We start from the raw sequence: 22,744 nt of genomic DNA, 5'->3' as shown, positions 1-22,744 counted from the left end.
GCCCAGCAGCTTTACGGTTACTGGTGGAAGGGCGCCTTCCACTGCCAGAGCTCCCAAGAAAGCTGCTCCAGGCCGGCAGCTGCTGGTTCGGCCGCTGCATGTGACGAAGCACATCTCCCAGCTGCACCCGAGGTTGCTGGTGGTGCCCCAAGGCGGCCTGAGCCCCTTTTTCTTTTCCACAACTGCCAAGAAAAGCTAGTGAAACTGCCCTGCTCCTTGAGACTGGCAGGCGGAAACAATAGCACCACCCAGTACATCAGAGCCCCCCACATGCCCAGCACCTTCTGGGCTAGTGTCTTCACTGGTCGGGTAATAAGGGAGTTAGTCTGTGTCCCTTCCCATCAGCTGCCCAGGGGTAGGATCAAGCCATGACTGCCTAGGCCCAGGGAGCTGTTCAAACACGCCCTGCTGTGTGCTTGCTGAGGGATCAACGCACCCATCCCGCAGGGTTCCTCCGGTCTCTCACCCGGAAATCTGGGGCTACTGGGGGAATTGAAACCCAGACAGGAGCACAAGGCTGCACCTGCTTAGAATCTTTATTTGGTTTTAAAAAAACCTCAGGTTCCAGCTTCAGGGTCCTCCAGCCAGCTCTGCTCCCGCCTCCCCTGCCCCCCAGGGGAAGCAGGCTGCACCTCGTAAGGGGATTGAAACGGGGGCTGTGGCTAGCTGCAGCCTTGTAGCAGGGCTCACTGCAAAAGTGGGCGGAGGTAGCAACTCAAACCCCTTCTGCACCACAAGGGCTGCGGCACGGGGCTGCTGGGACCGCTCTGCTAGCAGGGGGTTCAGGGAAGAGAGCTGCAGGCACACTGGAGTCTGTGTGCATAACCCCCAACAGAGGAGGGCTCTGTCCGCCTGCTCCCCACAACAGCAGAACTGAGGCAGTGCAAGGGTCTAGGGAGCAGGCTGCCTCACCACCAGGAGCCAGGACCAGGCTCTGCTCACATGGCTGGCCAGGAATACTGCAATGAACCACTGGCACCATCTCTGAAGGTAGGTACTGCTGGGCTCCTGCCAGGGGTAATGCCCAGAGCAAGGAGGGGCCCCTGTGTGCTGTGCTGACTAGCGCCCCAGGCCCCAGACTTGCCTGGGGGGGTCAGAGGGCCCAACTGGACCTGGGCTCTTTTACCCAAGAGGTATAAAACCTGGTGTTGCTCCCAATGCCCGTCCCCGCACTGCCCCGCCCCAAGCTCAGTCCAGCTCATTTCTCCCCATCCCCGCAGCCAGCCTGGGCCAGGAGACCCTGGTACCGTGGGAGCAATGAGCCTGAGGTCCCCGTAACACCCCCGGTGGGGCACGCCCACTGCTCCCACAGCCCCAGGCAGGGAACGGCAGACCTGAGCCTGGCCCCAAAGCACATCCCAGGAAAGGGGGCAGGAGATGCAGGATTGATTCCCAGCTCCTTGCAAGACCTTGAACAGGTCAACTCCCTTCATTGTGCCTCAGTTTCCCCAGCTGAACTGTACCGACCTACACCATAGGAGGGCTGCACGGCCTGATCCGCAGCTGCCAAGTGCTGGGAGCTCCCTGGCGGGAAGGAGCTCTGGGAAGCCAAGGGGCTCTCAGCTCTTCCACGCCCACGGTCCCAGTTTCTCCTCCTGCACCAGTAGGGCACGTCCCAGGCCTGCAGACCCGAGCTGTCCCAAGGGCTGTTGGGGACGCCCCTCTCAGCAGCCGGTCTCAGCTGCTACGTGGCTGGAGCCCAGCTCGGCAGAGGACATGCCCTGGCCTAAAGCTGGGGGGGGCGGGGAGCCTCGCCACATACCGAGGGTCCCCTCAGCCAGCCTCTCCTGAGCCAGAGCAGCCTTGGGTCTTGCGTGGAGGGTCCCAGGCCCCTCTGCACAGCCCAGCCTCCGTTCCCTCATGTCCAACCCCGTCCCTGGCTGTCACGCCCCCACCTTAGCGTTAACCTGGGGATGTTCCAGCAGGGCCTCAGAAGAGCTCCTCCACCCAGGGGAGGGAAGAGCCAGGGCTGACTTCTCTCACCATCTCCCCAGCCCAGTTAGAGTGGGGGCAGCCTTACCCAGCAGGCACTGGTGGCTGCCCCAGCGCCACTAGCTTGAGCCCTCTGCACTGCAGCTCCTGCCCTGGCATTGGGGTGTGGGCCCAGGGCAGCTCCGTTCCCTGCTAGGGCCCACTGCTTGTCACACCTATAAAAGGGTGGGGAGGGAATTCCAGACCGGCCTTGTCACACAGGGATACAGGTTCCCACCACCACCACCAGGCTGCTGGGGAAAAGGCTGCGCTAGCTTCGAGCCCCCCTCCCCCGGCGGAAGCAGCAGCAAATTCCAGCTATAACCCTCCAGCCTGTGCTAGTCCCGGGTCTGAGCACGGACACCCAGCTGCTCGCCCTGCACGTGGCTCGGAAACCGTTAGCACCACAGCAGACCTGGGCTAATCGCTGCTACCTGGCTGGCCACTGTGCCCAGGGCTGCCAGGCATTCTGGGAAGAGCAATTCCAGGGAGGTGGAGCAATGCTACACCCATTTCCAGCGTCAACAGTTGTCAGAAATCTAGCCCGAGGGACCCTGCCCTGCCGACTGCCAACGTTCCTGGAGAGGCTCGGAGTCAGCTGGGCATCAGGGCTGGACCCTTTTGCGGTAGAGATAAGCGTTGCTCACCTGGTTCATGATAACCAGGCTGGTGAGAATGGGGCAAAGCACAGCCAAGTACCAGGAAAGGCCAGTCACTGCGGTGGTGAACCATAAGGAGCACATGGCCAGCATCAAGCTGGCACAGCCCAAGAGGTAACCCACCAGCCCCGACGTGGCGTGGTAGACCTTCATCTTGGCCAGTGGCCAGTTCTTCAGCAGCTTGGGGTAGAGAAGGGCCAGGCCGCCCGTACACTGCAGGCTGGCGTACAGCACGGTGAGCAGGCCCGTCAGGCCGTGCCAGGTGACAAAGTGGGCCTTGCCGTTGAGGTGCTTGTTGGCGCTGATGATGGCCAGGCCCAGCAGGGCGCACAGGAGGGCCAGCAGCTGCAGGGCCCAGTGGAAGCGCACCTTGGCTTTGCGGGAGAAGGAGCGGAGCAGCGAGCTCTCTGGGGAGAACGCCAGCAGGGCTTCTGTCATCACGAAGGAGAACTGAAGGGGACAGAAGGAGCAGGTCTGTGGTGGACACGGTACGGCAGCAGGCAGGTTAGTGCTGGCAGCCGCCTCTTTCTCTCCATCCCCACCGAAGCGCCCCCCTCCCCCGCTTAGCATCCCATCCCACAGACACCCCCTCCACATATCACCCAGCAACCACAGTGGAATGGCTGCCTCCTTCCCGAGAGGCCAGGGCAGGTTTGACACGGAGCCCCGTGGCTTGGGGCTGCAGCCAGCCATGCTCTGGGCACCCAGGGAAGGGGCTCACCTGCAGCTTGAGAATCCCAGGCCAACTCCCTGCTCCCTCACAGACCTCCTGTGTGATCTTGGGTGAGTGGTCAAGGGGCAGATTTTTAAAGGTACCTAACTCCTATTGGCCAGCGTGGAGTTAGGTGCCAAAGTACCTTTTAGTACCTGATTCTTAGTTTCTCTGGGACTCAGCTCCCCTCGGTGAAGCGGAAATATCACCACTTGCCTATCTCACAAGGGAGCTGTGGGGGAAATACATTACAGGCTGTCGGGAGCCCAGGCGCTAAGATGAGGGGCAACGTACAGGTGCCTCAGAGAGACAGAGTAAGTGCAGCTGGGCGCCATGTGTTCTGTTAAATTGCTCAGCGTCGAGGCTCTGAACTAGGAATCTCCCACTCCCCTGGGATGTAGCTCCACCTCACACACGCTACGGCATTACCACCAGCCTTTCCAGCACACCCACCCCCATCCCCCAGCAGCAGGCGACAGCTGAGGGGTGCAAAGCGTGGCCGGGAAAGGCCGGATGTCTGAGACTGGCAGGTTAGTCCTGCTGCTTTACCAAGCCCCTGCCCATCAGAGGCTGCCCTCGGATCCGGCGGCAGAAACAGGAACAAGAGATTGCATGCTTAGGGCAGAGGTTTCAGGGGTGTGCAGAACCCCAAGTTTCCAGGGGTTCCCCAGGCGGCCAAAGAATTTGTGGTTTACAACTTAGTCGCAGCTGCCAGGGCATTGTACCTGGCCAGGTGCCTGGACCACGCTTTGCTCACTAGCTCGGGAGCCAAAGCATTTTATGGGCCCTTATGTCACCCGAGTGGTGGTGCTGAGCCAGGAACAGATCTGGTTACAGCCTGGGCGAAATGATACCTGGACAGAGCATGAGGACAAGTGGTGGGCAATCAGCTAAGTGAGATTCCAAGCAGCACCTGCGCCTGGTATGATCCTCCCAGCTCGCGCAAAGCAGGAGGAGAACTCTGCCACTCGGACACAGCAGCAGCATGGTCACAAGCAGCCCCCACCACTAGCTGCTGGTTACAGCACAGGAGAGAGGCAAGACACAGCGCTTCTGTCAGACTTACCGCAAGCGACATTAAGAACGGGTGCCAGGAGAACAAGCCTGGAATGAAACGAGAGAGAGGAATGAGCCCTGTCCAGCTCGCCAGCTGACATGCCAAAACCACATCCCGCACGTCAGTCAGTGCGCGAACCCGCTCCGATCACCTGCAGCCGGCTGAGGTGGGATGGTCCGGTTCTCCTGGCACTTGGGAGACCTGGCTGAACCCTGGCTCGGTCAGGAACGGCCTGCACGAGCGGAGGCAAATCACTCTCACTCTGAGCCTCCTCTGTCGGGTGGGGGGGGCGTGTTGTGGGAATAAGCACACGAGGGGGGTGAGGCACTCGGGTAGCACCAGAAGGGAGGCCAGGTAAGTGCTGAGCTAGGCAGAGAACGGAAGTGACTGGAAAGAGACACATTTGTCGAGAGCACTTTGTGTCCCGTCACTTTCACCCATTGGGAGGATTTTCCACGCTGTGAAACGCGACCAGACCCGCAGTGGGGACTGGGGGGAAGTGGAGAGCTTGAGGCTCTTTCTGTCCATATCACAGCAAAACCGTTGGGGCTGAGGGAAAGCAGCGGGGTGAGGCTCGTGCGTGTAACATAACTCTTCCGTCATGGCTGAAAGCCGGCCTCCTTCGCTCCATTACGCAGGAGTCCGTGATTGCAAGAGACCCAGTGAGGAGGAGCTGGGAATGCAGCGGACCACAAGGGAGATGCACTGGCAGAGCAGGAGCCCCAGGACAGGACTAGAAAGGCAGGAGCATTGGGCGGCTGGGACGTTGCAGGTCAAGATTAACATACATTAGCCTAATGGGACAGGACTCAAAACAGCAGCAGGGGCTGCGGCTCAGGCTGGGGAGTTTGCCCAAAGGCTGCCTGCATCCTTGGGCCCCAGCCAGCGCAGAAGGGCTAAAACTGACCCCACCCAGTAGCTCTACCCAACCGCTGGCTTCCACTTACTTGACCCAGGTCTGGCCAGTACGGCCACAAAGACGGTGAATCCAAGTGAGACAAGGTGGGCAATGCCACCGGAGACAGCTCGCAGGGAGCGGTAGATCTGTGACTCTGTTTCGCTGGTGAGAGCCATCGTCAGGTGAGCCTGTCTTCTGCCGCTCAGCAGCAGGGCTCACACCGTTCAACTAAAGGGGCTGTCTAAGCAGGTGCCAGCTTCCCCGAGACATCCACACCAGGGACAGAACCAGCCAACAAGCACCACAAAGGTCCTTCCTTCTTAAGACGAGCAATTCACCGTCGTCCTTCTGCACAGCCGCATATTACCTAGAAAGCAGGAAAATGAGAAAAACAGAGTTACGTCCCAAAGGGCAACAGAGGGTAGAAATTAACACTAGTCTACAGAGGGCTCACTCAAGATCCCACCAGTGAATGGAAAGGGTGAGACTCCTGACATTTGTAAGAAACTGCAGGTACTCGCTGCTTGTTCGCGCCCTCATCGGCAAGGAGAAGCGTTCAGTTCCCTAGCAGGGTGAGGCAGGTCTTTCTGCAGGACTGGACGCAGGTCAGGGGTCTCGCTAAAAGAAATACGCCCAACCAGACAGTGACAGGGGTGCCATCCAGCACGGAACACGCTGCCCAGCTCCTGGAACAAGGGCAAACTGTAGAAGTGTCTGAACTTGGTCACCGGACTGTTGCTAGACAAGAGAGAACGACCTGATTTGGGGGATGTTAGAACAATCCCGAGGGACTCAGCGGAGCATCAGCCTGCCGAACCCATGGCCCTTTGTTCCAGGTATGCCGTTGAGAGCAAGGAGAGGAAAGGGATACGTGAGGTGGAGTGGATCGGCTCTATTTCATCCAACGGAGGAAGGGTAACGGAGGCCGACATGCGATACCCCCCTAGACCATTATGGGTCTGTAATACTTCTACGAGCACAGCTCGGTGACCCATATGTGGCTCGGCAAGGTCAGGGAGTGCGTAGAGGATACAAAGTATCAACCATCCCAGAGAGGCGTTAATACCTAGGCCAACTTCACCCCCTGCCAGGCCCGCTTGTAGCTTCTCCGCTGGTTCAGCAGAGACGGGACTGGCTTGGCTGCCAAGCACATTTAGACTCTGACAAATGCGCACCTGCCTGAGGGCCGCTATTTAGTCCTCACCCCAGGACAACAGACGGAAGGAGCTGTGTCATTCGTAAGCCAAAACACCCCTCTCCCGACTCTCGACCACCAATCCGAGCTGGCTGCGGAAAACCTACTGGTTCTGCCTCTTATCTCTGCCCTGGGAGCCAGGTGCTGCAGGTCAGCCCAGCTGACTCCGCAGAAGGCGCCTTTCCCGAGCACCTAACCCTACACAGGACAGCCGGGCCTGGAAAGCCAGCAAGTGACTCGACACCGCACCCAGCTCCGGTGCCAAAGTCAGCAGAAGTTTGGCCAGGACAGGCCAAGGAAGGGGCTGGTTTTCCTGTGACGCTGACCATCCCACTAGACGAACCGTTCCCAAATGAACACAAAGGCTTGAGGCACGTTCTCTTATGGGACCACGTGGGGGAACAAGCAGAGCACCCCCCCATTGTCAGGGGCACAAGACCTCAGGACCCAGCAGGGGAGATCGAGTGCAGGCTGGGGCTCCCGTGAAGGGGTGAAATTTGTGCTCCCGGGGGTACAGTGTAAATCCCTGCACCCACCTCAGTGTGAGGGGGACGCGGCCCTGCATCTCCGGTGCAAACCCCTCCCCACGCGGGGTCCCAGGGCAGGGATCACCGCAGAGCCGAGCAGAGGGAACCCAAGCGCCCCACCTTCACCTACCTGGCCCCAAGCTGCGGAGCGGCCACGTCCCTGCTACCGCCCGGGGCAGGATCGCGGGACCGCCGGCACCTGCAGGCCAGCAGCTCCGTGCTCAGCCCGGGTCCCTGCCCGCACCACCCCGCAGCCTCGGGGCGAACAGCGCCCCACGGGGCGCGACGCAGCAGGGAGGAGACCTGCGGAGGGGCTGGGCGGAGCACCGGGGGGGCCCCCCCGGGAGGGGAGGGGGAGGGGCGAGGCGGAGCACCGGGGGGGGAGGGGCTGGGCGGAGCACCGGGGGACCCCCGGGAGGGGAGGGGGAGGGGGAGGGGCGAGGCGGAGCACCGGGGGGGGAGGGGGAGGGGCTGGGCGGAGCACCGGGGGGCCCCCCCCCGGGAGGGGAGGGGGAGGGGCTGGGCGGAGCACCGGCGGGCCTCCCCCGGGAGGGGAGGCGGTGAACGCAGCAGGGGACCCCAAGGTCCCGGCGCCCGCTCCCCGCCTCTGGGTGCGGAGTCCGCGGGAGGCCCCTCACCTGATCCTGGAGCACCAGCATCTCCTACAACTCACCCGGAAAAACAACCCTCGCCTTCTGATTGGCTGTCGTTTGCTGTCACTTATTGTACTGACCCGCCCCTTATGCCTCTTAATGGCTAAGCTTTGCTGTCTATCACAGACAAGGCCCACCCTCCCGCTGTCACGATGGGCCTTTCGTCACCCTCCAGGGTCACGTGACAAAAGGGGAGGTGTTCTGTGCATCTCCGGGAGAGTCTCCAGTACGCATGCGTAGATCGGCCGCTCTGGCGTGCGCGCCCGCTACTGTGCGCATGCGCTTGTCAAAGAGGCGTTCGGGTGAGAGTGCGGCTGCGCCTGCTGGGGTAGCCGCCGTGTGCGCATGTGCGGAGTGGGGTAGGTGCTGGGCTGGTGCCTGCGGGGGTCCTGCGTTGCTGTTATTGTAGGGTCGCCGGGCGCGCTGCTTGCCTGCCCCACCCGCCTCCCGCCCCGGGGCGAGACAGCTCCCTGCCCCGCGCCTGCCGGGCCTCCAGCTGGGCGGGCAGCCGGACGCCTGGGTTCCCTCCCGGCCCTGGGCGGGCGGGGGTGCGGGGAGCCGGACGCCTGGGTTCCCTCCCGGCCCTGGGCGGGCGGGGGTGCGGGGAGCCGGACGCCTGGGTTCCCTCCCGGCCCTGGGCGGGCGGGGGTGCGGGGAGCCGGACGCCTGGGTTCCCTCCCGGCTCTGGGCGGGCGGGGGTGCGGGGAGCCGGACGCCTGGGTTCCCTCCCGGCTCTGGGCGGGCGGGGGTGCGGGGAGCCGGACGCCTGGGCCCTGTCCTCCTGGTGGGAAGGGAGTCTGGGGCTAGGTCACAGGGCTGGAAGTCAGGGTTCCCTTGCTTGCTGGCTGCATCCTTGTGAGACGGGCCCCCCCATCTGTTCTGGGCTATTGAGTGACCCCCCGCAGAAGAAGACTGGGGGGTGACTGATGACTCCTGCTGGACTGGGGTGCTGGTGCTCTGGGATGAGCAGCACTGCACCCTTTAGGTGCTAGCAGACGTAGCCGCGTACGCAGAAAGTGCAGGCGTCGGAGCTGTCCTGTGCGTAGGGTGGTCTGGTGCAGTAGTCCCGGGCTCTGTGTGGCCACCTTAACCGTCCTGTGAATGAGGTGGCCCCCATGTTAGCTGTGGGGCTGAGCACGGCCTGGGAAATTACCAGGGGTGGCCTGGTGCAGAGTGGCAGCTGGAGTCCGGCCCCCCTGCACTCGTCTTGGTGGCGGGAGCCAGAGCTACCCAGCAGCCTTCTCTGCTCCGCTCTTCCACCCGTCTCCCAGCCCGCTGTGCCCTGTTTCACCACACTCGCAGGAAGTGGAGTGTGTTCTCCACTACCCCGAGCTCTGCGTTGATGGGGGGAGAGGGCTGGGGCATTCCAGAAGCAGAACACAGCGGACTGGCAGATGGGGGGCAGAGCAGGGCTGCTGCATCATGATGAGTGCCGCAGGGGGTGGGCTCGACCCTCACTTCAGTCCCGTGCTAAGACCACAGTAATCCTCCAGCTCGCATCACGTGAGGAGGAGGCAGCTTGGGAGAAGCGGGGTGCAATGTAGGTTAGGAGGAGTGGGGCGGAGCAGGGGCAGGGCTCGGGGGAGGAGTGGAGTGGCTTAAGGCAGGGCATAGATAGGCCCTTTGCAAGGTTGCCCCGGTCTTGTGTCTGAAGCCGTGCAGGAGGGTGCTCCAGCCCCCACCCACCTGGAGGGCAGAAAATGTTCCATCAACATTAATTTACATTTAAGTCTGATCTTCAGCTTGACCTTTTTCAGGGCGGTAACTGGGCTAGTTTGTTCAGCAGAACCAGCGAGGAGTCCTGTAGCACCTGAAAGACTTACGTATTTTTTGGGGGGGGGTGTAAGCTTTCGTGGGCGTTCTCTGGTGCACAACATCGCTGTGCCATGGGCCATAGAATTTGCGAGTTTGAGCTTTGCAGCTAGAATCTTTGCAAGAAGTTCGTATGAGACTCTGATGCTTCAATTTCTTATTTTTGCACCTAAAACTCAGTCCGTGCCCCTGCTCTTGAAGGGGAGAAAAGGGTTTAAATAGTCCAACTCAAACCGCTTTTACTTGCAGCTGCTGAACTTTCGCTTTTGCCCTTGTATGATCGTTGCAACATTCTTGTGCACCTTTGCTGGTCAGCTTTCTCCTTAATGTTTTAACCGTGTGCCAGACCTGGAACTGAGTTGTGTTTTGTGTGCATAGTCATCTTCCAGTGGGCAGTAGGCGTGCGACCGTGTTGCTTCGCATGTGGAATTGTTGGTTTTGGAAGGAGAGGGAACGGCATGTTTTGAGGTGAAGTGACTTTGTTAAGGAGAGAGGCCCCAGCTGCAGCCACTGGTAGGGTGGTTGTGCCGGAAGTCCGTGCCTAGACTCCCAGTTCTGCAGCAAAAGCTGAGGCGCGCTCTGCGCTAGAGCGCGTGTGGTACCGCACGCAGCATTAAGGGAAGAGTCAGCGTAGGCCACACAGGCCGGATTTGCAGCTGCTGTAACCGAACATGGAAGATGTGCTTCCTGTGCACTGAAAATTCATATTCTTATTAAGCGCTTCTTATGGAACCAGGGAGGAGACCGCCAAAGAGAATCCACAATTTGGGGTTGCACCTCTTGCAGCGGTAACCATGGACGCCAGCAGCCGAATTGAGTGCATCTTCTTCAGTGAATTCCACCCGACGCTGGGGCCTAAAATAACCTACCAGGTCAGTGATCCCAGGGTGCTTGCTCCGGGCTCCAAGGGGTGTTCAGACAGGCAGTGAATGGAGAGGGGCCAGGGTGTGCTGGCTCCATCAGTCGAGAGCCTGCAGCTGGGCCCTGCGCGTCTCTTCAAATCAGCCGTGGCAATTTTGTGTCCCTCCAGAAGTGACTTTTCGCAGGTGCTCTTCTTGTCCGGCCTGTAGCCTGTTGCTGCCGTGAGACACTGGGGTTATATCTGTTGGCTCTTCACTGGTGCGTAACCGTTCCCTTGGCCATGCAGGTCCCAGAGGATTTCATATCCCGGGAGCTCTTTGACACCGTCCAGGTGTACATCATCACCAAACCTGAACTGCAGAACAAGCTCATCACCGTGTGAGTACCCCCGGGCATTGCACCCGCAGTCTGAGCGCCGAGCTCTCCCAGACAGAGCTGGGCAAGGCTTGCGCCCTGCCCAGCCGTTGCTAACTGTTGGACCCATCTGACAGCTGGCGGGTGGCCTGCATGCTGTCATTTGCGGATCTAGTCTCCATGTCACAAAACCCTCTACCACAGGTGGTACCTTGAGACCTGCTCGCTTCCGTCTCGAAGAGAAGCCGAGGGTGGAGCAGAGCATGGAGATGTTAACAAGCGCTTTCAACTGCCGTGATGGCGCCTCCAGATCAAGGGGGAGACACATGGGTTGGGAGAAGCTTTTTGTTGCTTGAGCATTGGGTCCACTCTTCTAAGTAGGGGTCTGTCCTGTCCAGGTCTGTCACCTTTCAGCAGTCCTAGCTCAAAGGAGAGGCCCACAGCTATAATTTGGCGAGTCCAGGTGTTCCAGTGCTGCTGAAACGAAGCTGTCAGTGCTTATGAGGAAACGCTGTTTTCTCCAAAGAGGCAGGAGCCTAGACTGCTAAAGGGAAAAATAAGAGGCCCATCACTCTGAATTGTAGTTGAGTTACCTTTGGCCCCAGTTCATTAAATCACCTGAGCTCCTGCCCAGAACCTGTTTGTAGTCCGTATAAGCATGGCAATGACAACCACAGGTTTTAAGAACTTTAATGCCACATGTGCATAAGATTTCAGTGAATTTTAACTTCCTGGCAGCTTTGCAGAGCTTGTGTTTCTCTATTAAGTGAATTCAGGCCAAAACCTTGCACTAACATTGTTTCTTATACGACTTGATTTTTGCATTAATTTTAACTCCTAAGCTGCTGATTGCATTTCCTCTCCCATTCTCTGAAAATGTGCTCTGCACGCAGAGTAAGTTCTGGAAGTCTGGGGGGATTTATTGTTTTTCTTCACACAGAAAAACCAAAAAGTTGCTACTTTAGAAGCAGAATCCTTCCCTGTGCAACCAGAGCGACGGCAGCTGAGGGCCTGTGACCCTTTTGCTTTGATAGGACTGCAATGGAGAAGAAGCTGATTGGCTGCCCGGTGTGCATTGAACATAAGAAATACAGCCGGAATGCTCTGCTCTTCAACCTGGGCTTTGTTTGTGATGCCCGAGCCAAGACTTGTGCCTTGGAACCCATTGTGAAGAAGCTGGCTGGCTACCTCACCACCTTGGAGGTCAGATGAGGCACTGAGGTGGCGTTCGGTACCTAATGCTGTTTGTCACTGATGCACAGAAGAGGGGCTGTAGGACAGTCTCTGGGGGATCCTGTCAGTGTGTCAGAGCCCCCGGGGTCTCAGCCTTTCTACACCGGGCAGCTCATGCCGCCCTGATGCTCTCCTTACACTGAACCTTCCCAGTCCTGTGTCCTCCGGCTGGGATCTCTACTCAGCTCCTGTGCTCCGAGGTGGGGAAAGCCGTCTGCCTCTGGGTCACCATCTCGGTGACTGGGTGTTCCACTGTCATCTCAGGTTTCCCATTGATATGGGGGTGGCCTCAGCCAGTCCTTTCCCAGTGACACATTCAGGCTCAGACCGCTAGGCCATATTTATACCTACGGTCTCCCAGCCTGCCCTGAGAGCAGACAGCCCTCCTCCTCCCACCTACCCCCAGCTGGGTGACCATGCAAAATATAGGGGAAACTGAGGCACGAGGGGGTCATAATACAGTACAGCAAATTCATTTTTGGTTACATATGAAACTACACTGGGGTGACGCTCTGGTTGTGCTGTTCGGGAGTTTGTCATCAGGTAATAATCCCAGTCGTGTGTGTGCTCTTAATCACCACTCATCCATTCCAAGGCTAGAATGGGCCGCTGTAATTGCATCGTCTGACTTGCTGACGCCAGCCAGAGAACTGCCCCACTCTCATTCCTAGAGCAGCTCTGTAAGGAAAACAGCCAGTTTTATTTTAAAAACTGTTGGTGAGGGAGACCCTGGGTAAACTGTCCCAGTGGTGAATTAAAAAAAGCACATTGTGCCACCCCCACTCGTCTTTGTTGGTACAAACAAAATGAAATGAGAGGTAACATCTCTCTCGCTCACTTTTCATTGGCCCTGACTTCTCATCATGGGAAAAACACCAGCTGCTTTTGCTTCTTAGAAATAAGGCAATTTTAAGTCGGACAGTTTTCACAACTGTTACTAAGAAATATGGGTGGTGCTTTTGGGTTCAGAACAGTACTTAAATAAGTGCAAGGAGGGTAGGTCCGTCCATGGCTACTAGCCGGGGTGGTGTCCCTGGCCTCTGTTTGCCAGAAGTAGGGCATGGTGACAGGGGATGGATCACCTGATGGTTCCCTGTTCTGCTTATTCCTTCTGGGACACCTGCATTGAGTGCTCTCAGAAGACAGGACACTGGACTAGATGGACTTTTGGTCTGAGCCAGCCTGGCCCTTAAGTGGGGATGAATTTAAAATTCCCTTTCTGAAGGAAAATGAGAGAAGCAGCGTGCTGTCCAAGTTCTGCAGGTGGCCGTAATGACTACAGGGAAGCTCGTAGTACTCGTAGAATAGCAATGTAACCTTCCCATTAAGGCCTTGACATTCCTGATCCTTCCCACGGACCGGCCAGCAAAGCCCTGGGAGATCAGACTTGACACCCGTTCTGTTTCTCAGTATTAAAAACAGCGAGAAGAAAATTATCCGGCCTCCTCCCAGCTTCTGTGCCTGTTCACAGCCCTAAAAAGAATTCCTTAGTGGAAATCCATTGACACCAGTGGGCATTTTACTGTTGACTTCTCCAGACCTAGAATTGTACCTCTTGATTCCGCATAACATTTCAGGGTGTAGAAGGCAGATTTGTCCTTAGCCGTATGAGCGACGGGGTTCCAGCGTCCAACTCCAGGTTAGAGAGAAGCAAAGGAAAAGTACCGACCAGCGTGGCCCGTGTAAGGGCCCCGCGGCGGCTTTGCAGAGCGATGGGAGGTAGTTTGCTGCTGGAATTCTCTGGCCTGGCGGAGGCTGTTAAGGCAATAACATGCTGTTCTCTCCTAGCTGGAAAGTGGCTTCATCTCCAACGAAGACAGTAAACAGAAGCTGGTGCCGATCATGACCATCCTGCTGGAGGAGCTGAACGCCACCGGGAGGTGTACCTTGCCAATAGGTAGGATCCCTGGACGTCCGGCTGTAATGTGGTGTGTCTCTCTGTCCCTGCCCAGCCTCACAATCAGCCCCTCAGAGCATCAGCTGACTAGTGTATCTCGGCTGAGGCAGGGGAGCCCCCCAGTAGCTTGCGGGAGGAAAGTCGGGCGTGCAGCTTTGTTTTGTCCTGTTGGAAGTGTTTCTGGCGTGGCGGTCGAGGGGTGCAGGGGAGAGGAGATCGTTAGAGGCACTGCTCCCTTCTCGCCGTCTCTGACGTGCTGATGGGAAGTGGCTGCGATTACAGCGCAATTGGCAGCCGCTAGGAACAAATGGGTTGGTGTGTGAGGCTCAAATCCTGCCCTGGCGTCGGATGGGTGCAGTTCCTGGGTGGTGCTCACCCGGTTCTGCCAGGGCTGACTGGCTGGGATGGTGGAGCAAGGCGGCTGTGTCAGCTAGCAGAACCGGACACGTTCGCTCCTCCTCCCCTAGACGAATCGAACACCATTCACCTGAAGGTGATCGAGCAGCGCCCAGACCCCCCCATCGTGCAGGAGTACGACGTGCCTGTCTTCACCCAGGACAAGGACGACTTCTTCAATGCCCAGTGGGATCTCACCACTCAGCAGGTCAGTCTGCTTAACCCAAGGGGCGGGGTTATAATGGAGTCATTCCCTGTCCCAGCAACTCAGCTGAGGAAGATGGGGGTTCTTGGGGTCATCGTGGCTAGTTCTCTGAAAACATCCATGCAGTGTGCAGTGGCAGTCAGAAAAGCAAACAAGCTATTAGGAGTCATTAAAAAAAGGATAGAAAATGAGAGACAGAATATTTACTGCCCCTATATAAAACCATGGCATGCCCCCATCTTGAATTCTGCGTACAGATGTGGTCTTCTCACTGCAAAAAAAGATATTTTGCCGTTAGAAAAGGTTCAGAAAAGGGCAACTAAAATGATGAGGGGTTTGGAACGGGTCCCATATCAGAAGAGGTTAAAGAGACTGGGACTTTTCAGTTTGGAAAAGAGGAGACTGAGGGGGATATGGTAGAGGTGTATAAAAATCCAAAGCCATGTGGAGAGGGTGAATAAAGAAAATTTATTCACTTGTTCCCATAATACAAGAACTAGAGGACACCAAATGAAATTAATGGTTAATAAAAGGAAGTTCTTTTTCACACAGTGCACAGACAACCTGTGGAACTCCTCGCCAGAGGAGGCTGTGAAGGCTAGAACTAGAAGAGAGTTGAAAGAAGAGCTAGATAAGTTCATGGAGGTTAGGTCCATAAAAGGCGATTAGCCGGGGGTAGGAATGGTGTCCCTGGCCTCTGTTTGTCAGAGGCTGGAGATGGATGGCAGGAGACAAGTTTGCTTGATCACTGTCTTCGGTCCACCCCCTCTAGGGCACCTGGCACTGGCCGCTGTTGGCAGATGGGATGCTGGGCTAGATGGACCTTTCGTCTGACCCCCTAATGGCCATTCTCATGTTCTAGGTGTAGCGGGGCTGTTACCTGATGGCCCGTGAACTAGGGGGTTAACCAGAGCTCAGTGACCCGGGCGCTCCCCCAAGGCTTAAATCTTTTGCTTGGGAGAGGAGGAAGAAGGGTGCTGTTGCGTAGGAGCCCCTAGAACTGGGTAGTTTGATCCCTTTGCCAGTTGCTGTGGTAACCCTCTGCAGAGCCTTCCCCCGCGAGCATGGGGTCAGTGGCTGTTGCTAGTGCTGTGCAAATCAAACATAGGTGCCCTGGCGGGGGAAGCGCTTATCCAGCGACCACAGCTGGCTAAAAGGGTGTTTAAATAGCGCGGAACTCCATGTGCCAACCTCAGATGGCAGACCCTGCCGGAGGGAAGGATGGACTGCAGAGGGATGTGTTTATAATGAATCGCCAGGCCACATGGGAGTCTCATTCAGCACAGTAGCTAGTGTCCATGTTAAATCTCTTCTGATGGTGTCGTTGGTTCATGCATGGGTCACACACCCAGGAAAATCCGTGCCTTCTGTCTTCAAGTCTGTAACGATGTAAGTTGCTCTTCTCCTCAAATGTGACTTGGAAGTTGGGTCCAAAAGTTGGCGGCTGTTAGAAGTGCAGGTGTCTGGTGCATAGACCCGTATCGGTGTCTCAGGAAAAGAGCTGTCTTAAGACAGAGCTGTTAGCGAGAGCATGTCAGTCGCTTAAGGGAAGACACATTGCAAGGATGTTGTGACTCTCCCCAAAGAAAAAGTGGTGAACACAGGAAACATAGAGCTAAGGGCTAGGGAAACCCAAACGCATCAGTGTAACTAATGCACCATTAAAGTATTCGGACAAGCCTGACTCTGTCCCATAGTGACCCAGCCAATGATGATTAAGGATGTTATTGCTCATGGTCCGAATCCCCGGTGCAGCTCGTTCTCCCGCCTTGCCTCCCTAGATCCTGCCCTACATTGATGGATTTCGGCACGTCCAGAAAATCTCAGCAGAAGCCGACGTGGAGCTCAATTTGGTGCGAATTGCCATCCAGAACCTGCTGTAAGTGCTGCGCGGGAAGGCGGAGAGCGGGTTCCTGATCAGAAAGGTCACACCTGCACACATCCCCGCCCCCGTCGTCCCGGTTCTCTTCGCACACGGGTCGCCAGGCTTAGAGGAAGCTCCCTGCCATTAAAAGCTCTCTCCTGCCGAGGAGGCATTACAGAAGACCCAGCTTGCAGCTAGTGGAGAGCAGGACAACTTGTGTGTGGCTGAGATGGCCTCTCAGAGGGAACAAGGCTGGCGTATGAATCTGCACTCAGATTTCTAATGTTGCATTGTCTGTCTTGCAGATATTATGGGGTGGTGACCCTGGTCTCCATACTTCAGGTGAGTATGGCGAGGAACGAAGTAATCCAGCCAGTTGTTGGCCTCTGCAGTTGTAGTCTCTCTTGGGAGCAGCCTGCTGGCCCCACAAAACCATGCTGCTAGATCAGGCAGCCCCCAGGACATACACATCATGCGCGTGGCAGGCTGGTGCTGAGAAATACAGTCGGTTTGTACTGACCTGCAGCTCAACTGTTGTCTTTGCCAGTATGCCTAGAGCTGGGCCACCGGAGTACGCAGGACCTGTTAGGATTTCCCGGGGTTATTTCGATAGTGCCTGGTTTCTGGTGCTGTCAGAGAGCAGGCTTCCCACAGGACACCTGTGTTCTGACACGCCCATGGGTGTGAGCAGACCGGCAGGCCTGGGCCAGCAGCGGGTGTAGAGTTCAGTGGAGTTGAATCCCTGTCTGAAGAGCTCTGATTTAGGAAGGGGTAGAGACTTGTGCGCCTGTGCTCCACAGAGGCTGCTTCCCAGCAGAAAAGTGCCAGGGGCCACGTGCCAGTCACACAGCTGTGTTCTGCAGGTGCCTCTCCGTGGCCGGCTCCAGCAGGTTGTTTGTGTTCGTGTCTTTACTGTTGCGTGACTTACGTTCTAGGCCCAGAGCTGCAAACTCTCCAGCCTCTGGTTAAAAGGAGTTTCATCTCGCTCTCTTACTTTTCCTCCCCAGTACTCAAATGTGTATTGTACCACACCGAAAGTCCAGGATCTGGTGGATGACAAGTGCCTGCAAGAAGAATGTCTGTCTTACGTCACCAAACAAGGTAGCGCAGCCTGAGCAGAGCTAGATGTGAGAGGATTGTGCTGGCCTGTGTTCTGCCCACCTGAGTCCTCCAGGCATCTACCAAGGACTGGGAAGCCAACAGTGCTGACTTTCTGCCTTGCTTTTGCTCAGCACAAAACCAGGGACTTTGAGGTTGCATACGAGGCCCCCTCTTGGTTCTCATGCTAACGATCTGACAAAGGTGTTGGGTAGCAAGGCAGCAAAAGTTGCAGATTTCACAGTTGTTTAGGTTAGTCAGGGCCAGGGATGGCTGGGAGGAACTTCAGGGAGACCCAACCAAGCAAGGCGAGGGGGCACCACAGTGGCAGACGAAACAGAGTGTCCATTGCAAAGTACTGCACAGTGGAGGGGAAATTTAAACTCCTTCCATACCGGCCAGGGTTCTAAGTCAACTGTATCAGTCAAAGGAAGGGACCGGGGCTTCATGGTAGACAAATCAATGGCCATTTCTGCTCAGCGGGCAGCTGCTGGTTTAAAAAACAAACAAACCAGATGTTTGGCGGCCAGTGGAAGGGGATGGAAATAACATAGAAACTCTTCTAATGTCTTGCCATAAATCAGTGCTGGGCCTTTTCTGAAGTGCTGTGTGTGGTTCCGGCCACCCTGGCTCCCGAAGAGCATTGCAGAATCATAGAGGTTCAGGGAAGTGTGAGAATGGAGAAGTGGGATCCTTACCTTCAAAAGGAGCTTGACTACAAGGGGATGCAGCAGGAATCTGTAAAAAACTGAGGAGCTGCTCCCCTTCCCCGCGTCGGCACACGAAAACAAGGGGCATCACATGAAATGACGAGGTGGCAGAGTGAAAGAGAACCAATTTTCCCACCGTGGGTAACTAATTAGATGGTGGAATTCACTGTCCTGTGATGTTTCAGAGGCCGAGAATGGAACCGAATTCCAAACAGGATTGAATAAGGATATGGATGGCGAGAATGGTCATTTATCGTAATTAACAAAGATAAAGAATTAAAGAGGCTATTACCCCTCCTGCTTCAGGTGTCAAGGCAGTTTCTAACAATTAGTGGCAAGGGTGATACTCAGTCTGCCCATACGTGAGTTGCTGCAGGGTTCTCAGGTCCCTCTCTGATGCAGCTGGACTGGATGGGCCTCGGCTGTTCCTATGAGCCCAGTATAGCGAAGCTGTGCTGGGAGCACGTCTCAAAGTGAGGCTGATACGTCCCATTGCAGGACCCCGTCCTGAGGCGGAGACCGGAGGTGATGCCGTCCTTTGGCTGAGATGGTAAAGCCCCATGCGTCCTGGTGGAATGTCACAATCCCGGAGCCATTTGTCCCCCTTTCCGATGGATTCCACATCGCAGCCATGTCACCTGCGTAGCGTGTGTGGACACCGTTCCACCACCATTTAATTTGGGGATGCCACTGAGACACGCACCCGCCCACCAGGCCATGGCCAGGCCTGTTTACTCTCCAGGGCAGGTTCTTCTTGGTGCTGTCATCTGTTCTGTCGTAGAAACTTCTGCGCTCTCTCTCTTCCCCGCCCAGGCCACAAGCGAGCCAGTCTGAGAGACATCTTCCAGCTGTACTGTGGGCTGAGCCCCGGCACGACGGTGCGAGACCTCATCTGCCGCTACACCCTGCAGCTCCAACGAGTGGATGAAAGGTCAGAAGCGCTAAGAATGAGCTTGTGATGTGTCTGGGAGCCAGTGAAAGACTGGATGAATGCCGGCGGCTCAGGGAAAGCCAGTAGCCTAGCTTAGGGTGTCCTCTGCGGTATCATTCGCCCAACTTTTCCAAGGGGGAAACTGAGGCACGGCAGCCAGGTGACTTACCCAGAGTCACACAGTGAGCTGCAGCAGGTCTCCTGACTGTTTCTTGATTTAGCACTTGCCCTTTTTAGAGTTCTGCTGAGCTTACGGCTCACTTTCTGCCAGTCCAGCAGCCCAAGGAGGTCCCCCTCCTCAGTGTGTAACCTCCCAACCTGCTGGCCAGTTGCCTGCTCAGCGTTCTGACTTGGCTCGCTGGGAGCGGCAGCTGAGCTTGAGTGAGCTCCTGCTTGCAGTTGAGACCTGTCCCTCCCTAGGTTTCCCCAGGCTGGCAGCCCTTCTGAGAGCCATTTCTCCTCCCTCAGGAAGCTCATCCAGTTCGGTTTGATGAAGGGTCTCATCCGACGGCTCCAGAAGTATCCCGTGAAGGTTGTGCGGGATGAGAAAAGTCACCCGGCACGGCTGTACACCGGCTGTCACAGCTACGATGAGATCTGCTGTAAAACAGGTGCAGGAGTCCAGCTCAGGGTGTGAGTCAGAGAGGAGAGACCAGGGAGGGGCCATTTAATTCATGCTCCATAACATCTGGTACCCTGATTTGCATTGCTCCCCTAAGCTACAGTCACAGTCACCTGTGTTAAGCTCTGTACTCCTGTGAGAATGTGGATGAGTTGCAGCTGGCTGCAGGTGTTGCCAGGCTCCAGGCAAACCTACCTGATCAAATGAAATAACTTGCCGGTGTTGCTCCATTTGGCCTTGTTACAAACCTAGCTGAGAGCCGTTCTCCATCCCTGCTGAGCCTTGATGGTGGGCAGCCCCAGCAACGGATAGCCTCAGCACACCCTTTGAGGAGGCCCTATATGTGGTGTTGGTTTTTGTTTTTGTTTTCTTGAATTGTGTTCAAACAGCAAAATATTGGTGTGTTCCCAGTAGAGTTGCTGCTGTTGGGAAGGCAGCGCAGCACCTAGCTCATAGAAGCTTCCCACCTAGGATGGACACGGAACAAGCAGTTCAGATGTGTGTGAGACTGCAGAGGGCATCGCGTGGCGGACTCAAGGGAAAGCTCCGCTCTGCAGAGGGAGGTGGCTGGAGGAGGGGATCTGAGAGCTGAGCACGTCATAGGGTATTGCACTGCACTCCCTCTTGCTTTTGTCAGCTGCAGCTGTTGGCACTGAAACGGTGATCGCCGAGATAGCCCAGATCAGCTGGAGTGTCTGGCTGGGCTAGATCTCTGGTTTAGTTTCACCTGTCAAGGGGCCAGGCTGGGCGAGACAAACTCCAGGATCGGTGGATTAACTGCTGGGTTGTCCTTCAGCTCAAGCCAAGACTAGCTGGGGGCTGCCAGCCCAGCACAATCTGGAAGTTCCAGTTTCACCATGAGGAGGTCGCTTCACCTCTGTGCCAGCTCCGGCCCAGCGGTGATAACAGACTCTGGTTGGCAGGGTGGATGCATGTTAGTGCCATGGGCCTGCTGGTTCTGACACCACTCTCTCTGCTTCTTCCTCAGGCATGAGCTACCGGGAGCTGGACGAGAGGCTGGAGAATGATCCCAACATTATTGTTTGCTGGAAGTGAATCTCTCTTGGGAGAAGGATGGGTGGGACCAGCAGCACCCTGCCCCCTGGAGAGAGAAGAACCCTGGGCCTGGGTGGCTGAACTATCCACATCTCAGAGATGGACCTGAGAGCCCAGACTGGCTCTTTGAAGTGACTTGGCTCCTGTAGGGGAGAGCCTCGCGCTGCTCGGAGAGAGGTGAACTCAGCTCGGACGTCTTTGCGTTCTTCCAGAGCATAGGTCCCGCATCACAGTGCAGAGCATGGGCGAGGCAGTGCACTTTGCCACGTGCTGCTGAAATCCTCTGTTCCAGGGTGTGCGTGCCACACTCAGTCCCGCTGGACTGAGGATTGGAGGGTGTCCAACAGAATCCATCTGTGGAACACGTGAAGCCCTGGTGTTAGAAGGGAGAGGGCATGTTCTGCACTCAGAAGCACTGATGATTCTGCCCCAGCCTTTCCCTAGACACCTTCCCTGCATCTCCTGTGGCGGCTGAGAATGGAACGCCCGGCCCGGCCCAAGGCCTGCTGTTCTGGGGCTCTCACGGCAGAGGGTGCTGTGGGATGGCAAAGCTGGGTCCAGGGAGCTGAGTGACTGACTCACAATAAAACTGTTCCAAGGGCTTTTGAAGCTGGGTGGAAGGTCTAGCTGGGTGGAGTGTGGAAACGGGGCGTAGGAGGTGGCGCGGAAAGTCAGCGTTTGGAGGGAGTGGGGGTGGCTGTGGGGCCAATGTAGCAGGGGAGATGGTTCACCTGCCGCTCTCGCAGCCAGTTTCCGAAAGGATGTTCAGCGGAACCAAGTGAAAATAAGGGGTGCGTGAGAGAATTCCTCTGCGGCTCCCTGCCCTGCTGCTGCTGAAAGGGTGGAACTAAAGGTAGTTGGTTTAACAGCTGCCAGGCTGGTGGCAGGGATGTATCTGTTAAACCAACTGAACTTAGTTCCCCTGTTTCGGTGGTGGCAGGGCAGGAGTAGCAGAGAGCATGTTACTAACCCTGCTGCCTGAGTGGCCACACCCCCTCTGGTTGGCAGGGGTGAGCTGAGCCCCCCTCCTGGAACCCCTCTACCCCAGCCTTCCTTCCACTGGGTGCGCACAGCTGCCTGGCATGGGCTCCCCAGCCAGCGCCACAGAGGGGTTAGTCCCGGGGGCCAATTTGGGACTGAGGCGGGTTAATCCTGGGCAGTGGGGAGCGGGTTAGGGGCTGAGAGGGGTTAAGCCTGGGCATGGAGGGGTGGGTTTTGGGGGGGGGGTACAGCTTGGGAATGGGGAAATTCGGGGGCTGAGGAGAGTTAAGCCTGGAAATGGGGGCTGGGTTTGGGGAGCGGAGGAGGGTGGAGCCTGGGAATGGGGTTCTGCAAAATTCTTTCATGTTTAAAGGAGTTCTATGCCCAAATACACGCGGGAAACACTGCTCTACTCTAATGTTTCTCAGCCACCCGGTGCCTAGATCAGGTCACCCGAATGCTCCTGCTGTCCTAGGGAGTGACCTAGGCTCACCTCCCTGCCCCAGGCAGTGCGGCCCTGGGGTGTACGAGTGCCACCCAGCTGGGGCCCAGGTGCTGTGGGAGCGGGGGCCTAGGCAGGCCAATGGGCATGACTTGCAGCCCCAGAAGCCTTCTCACTTCACCACACAAATCTGGTGGCAGGGTGGAGCAGGATCAAACCTGAGGGCCGGTGCAACCCCTGAGGTTCCAACACCTGGCACAGAGGGTCAGCACAGCTGGTAGGGGGAGGGGGGTAAGTGCCCATCAGGACCCCTTCCTGGGGGGAGAGCTGATTGAGCCCCAGGGGGGAGTAGGGCAGCTGCCTGGGCTACAAAAGCACAGGGGTGGCTCAGGCTGGGGATGCCAGGTGGCTCAGGGAGGGAGTGCCAGCTGCACCCGGACTCACCTCGGAACGCCACCAAGCCTGTTTGTGTTGGGCACAGGGAGGAGCCAAAAAATTGTGCTGGGGGGGTGTCACAATTGAGATGGGGGGTGCTCTGTACAGTACACTCTGAATTACAGGGACTGGACCTTAAAAATACTGCTCAGTGCATACCATGGGGCTGGGCCTG

At 56.9% G+C, this 22,744-nt stretch overlaps 2 protein-coding genes across 8 annotated transcripts; one reads left to right on the top strand and one right to left on the bottom strand.

The window, feature by feature from the left end:
* Window positions 1-522: 522 nt before the first annotated feature.
* On the bottom strand, window positions 523-7,700 carry CYB561D2 (cytochrome b561 family member D2). 2 transcript variants are annotated; one of them, XM_075005387.1, is made up of 4 exons: window positions 7,658-7,700; window positions 5,347-5,664; window positions 4,409-4,446; window positions 523-3,080 (listed from the first exon to the last, which is right to left on the bottom strand). In XM_075005387.1, exons 2-4 carry the CDS (start codon window positions 5,471-5,473, stop codon window positions 2,577-2,579), a joined length of 669 nt encoding a protein of 222 aa, XP_074861488.1. In that variant the 5' UTR covers window positions 5,474-5,664; window positions 7,658-7,700; the 3' UTR covers window positions 523-2,576. The 2 variants fall into 2 exon arrangements, with proteins under 2 accessions (XP_074861488.1, XP_074861487.1); XM_075005386.1 differs by lacking the exon at window positions 7,658-7,700 and adding an exon at window positions 7,150-7,331.
* A 284-nt stretch (window positions 7,701-7,984) lies between these two features.
* Window positions 7,985-21,313, top strand: NPRL2 (NPR2 like, GATOR1 complex subunit). 6 transcript variants are annotated; one of them, XM_075005045.1, is made up of 13 exons: window positions 7,985-8,031; window positions 10,221-10,356; window positions 10,632-10,723; window positions 11,734-11,902; window positions 13,721-13,829; window positions 14,297-14,433; window positions 16,212-16,309; window positions 16,600-16,636; window positions 17,302-17,395; window positions 18,916-19,033; window positions 19,502-19,666; window positions 20,070-20,259; window positions 20,644-21,313. In XM_075005045.1, the coding sequence occupies exons 1-12, from the start codon at window positions 8,018-8,020 to the stop codon at window positions 20,245-20,247; spliced, it is 1,347 nt and encodes a 448-aa protein (XP_074861146.1). In that variant the 5' UTR covers window positions 7,985-8,017; the 3' UTR covers window positions 20,248-20,259; window positions 20,644-21,313. The 6 variants fall into 6 exon arrangements, with proteins under 6 accessions (XP_074861146.1, XP_074861148.1, XP_074861147.1 ...); XM_075005047.1 differs by lacking the exon at window positions 20,070-20,259 and having other exon boundaries at window positions 8,008-8,031; window positions 10,203-10,356; XM_075005046.1 differs by lacking the exon at window positions 20,070-20,259 and having other exon boundaries at window positions 8,013-8,031; window positions 10,203-10,356; window positions 19,502-19,644.
* Window positions 21,314-22,744: the final 1,431 nt, after the last annotated feature.

Source organism: Carettochelys insculpta, chromosome 11 (genome assembly GCF_033958435.1).
Source record: "Carettochelys insculpta isolate YL-2023 chromosome 11, ASM3395843v1, whole genome shotgun sequence".
Classification (NCBI taxonomy): Eukaryota; Metazoa; Chordata; order Testudines; family Carettochelyidae; genus Carettochelys; species Carettochelys insculpta.
The sequence above is the reverse complement of the archived record's forward strand: the minus strand, read 5'-3'. Positions and strand labels throughout refer to the sequence as shown.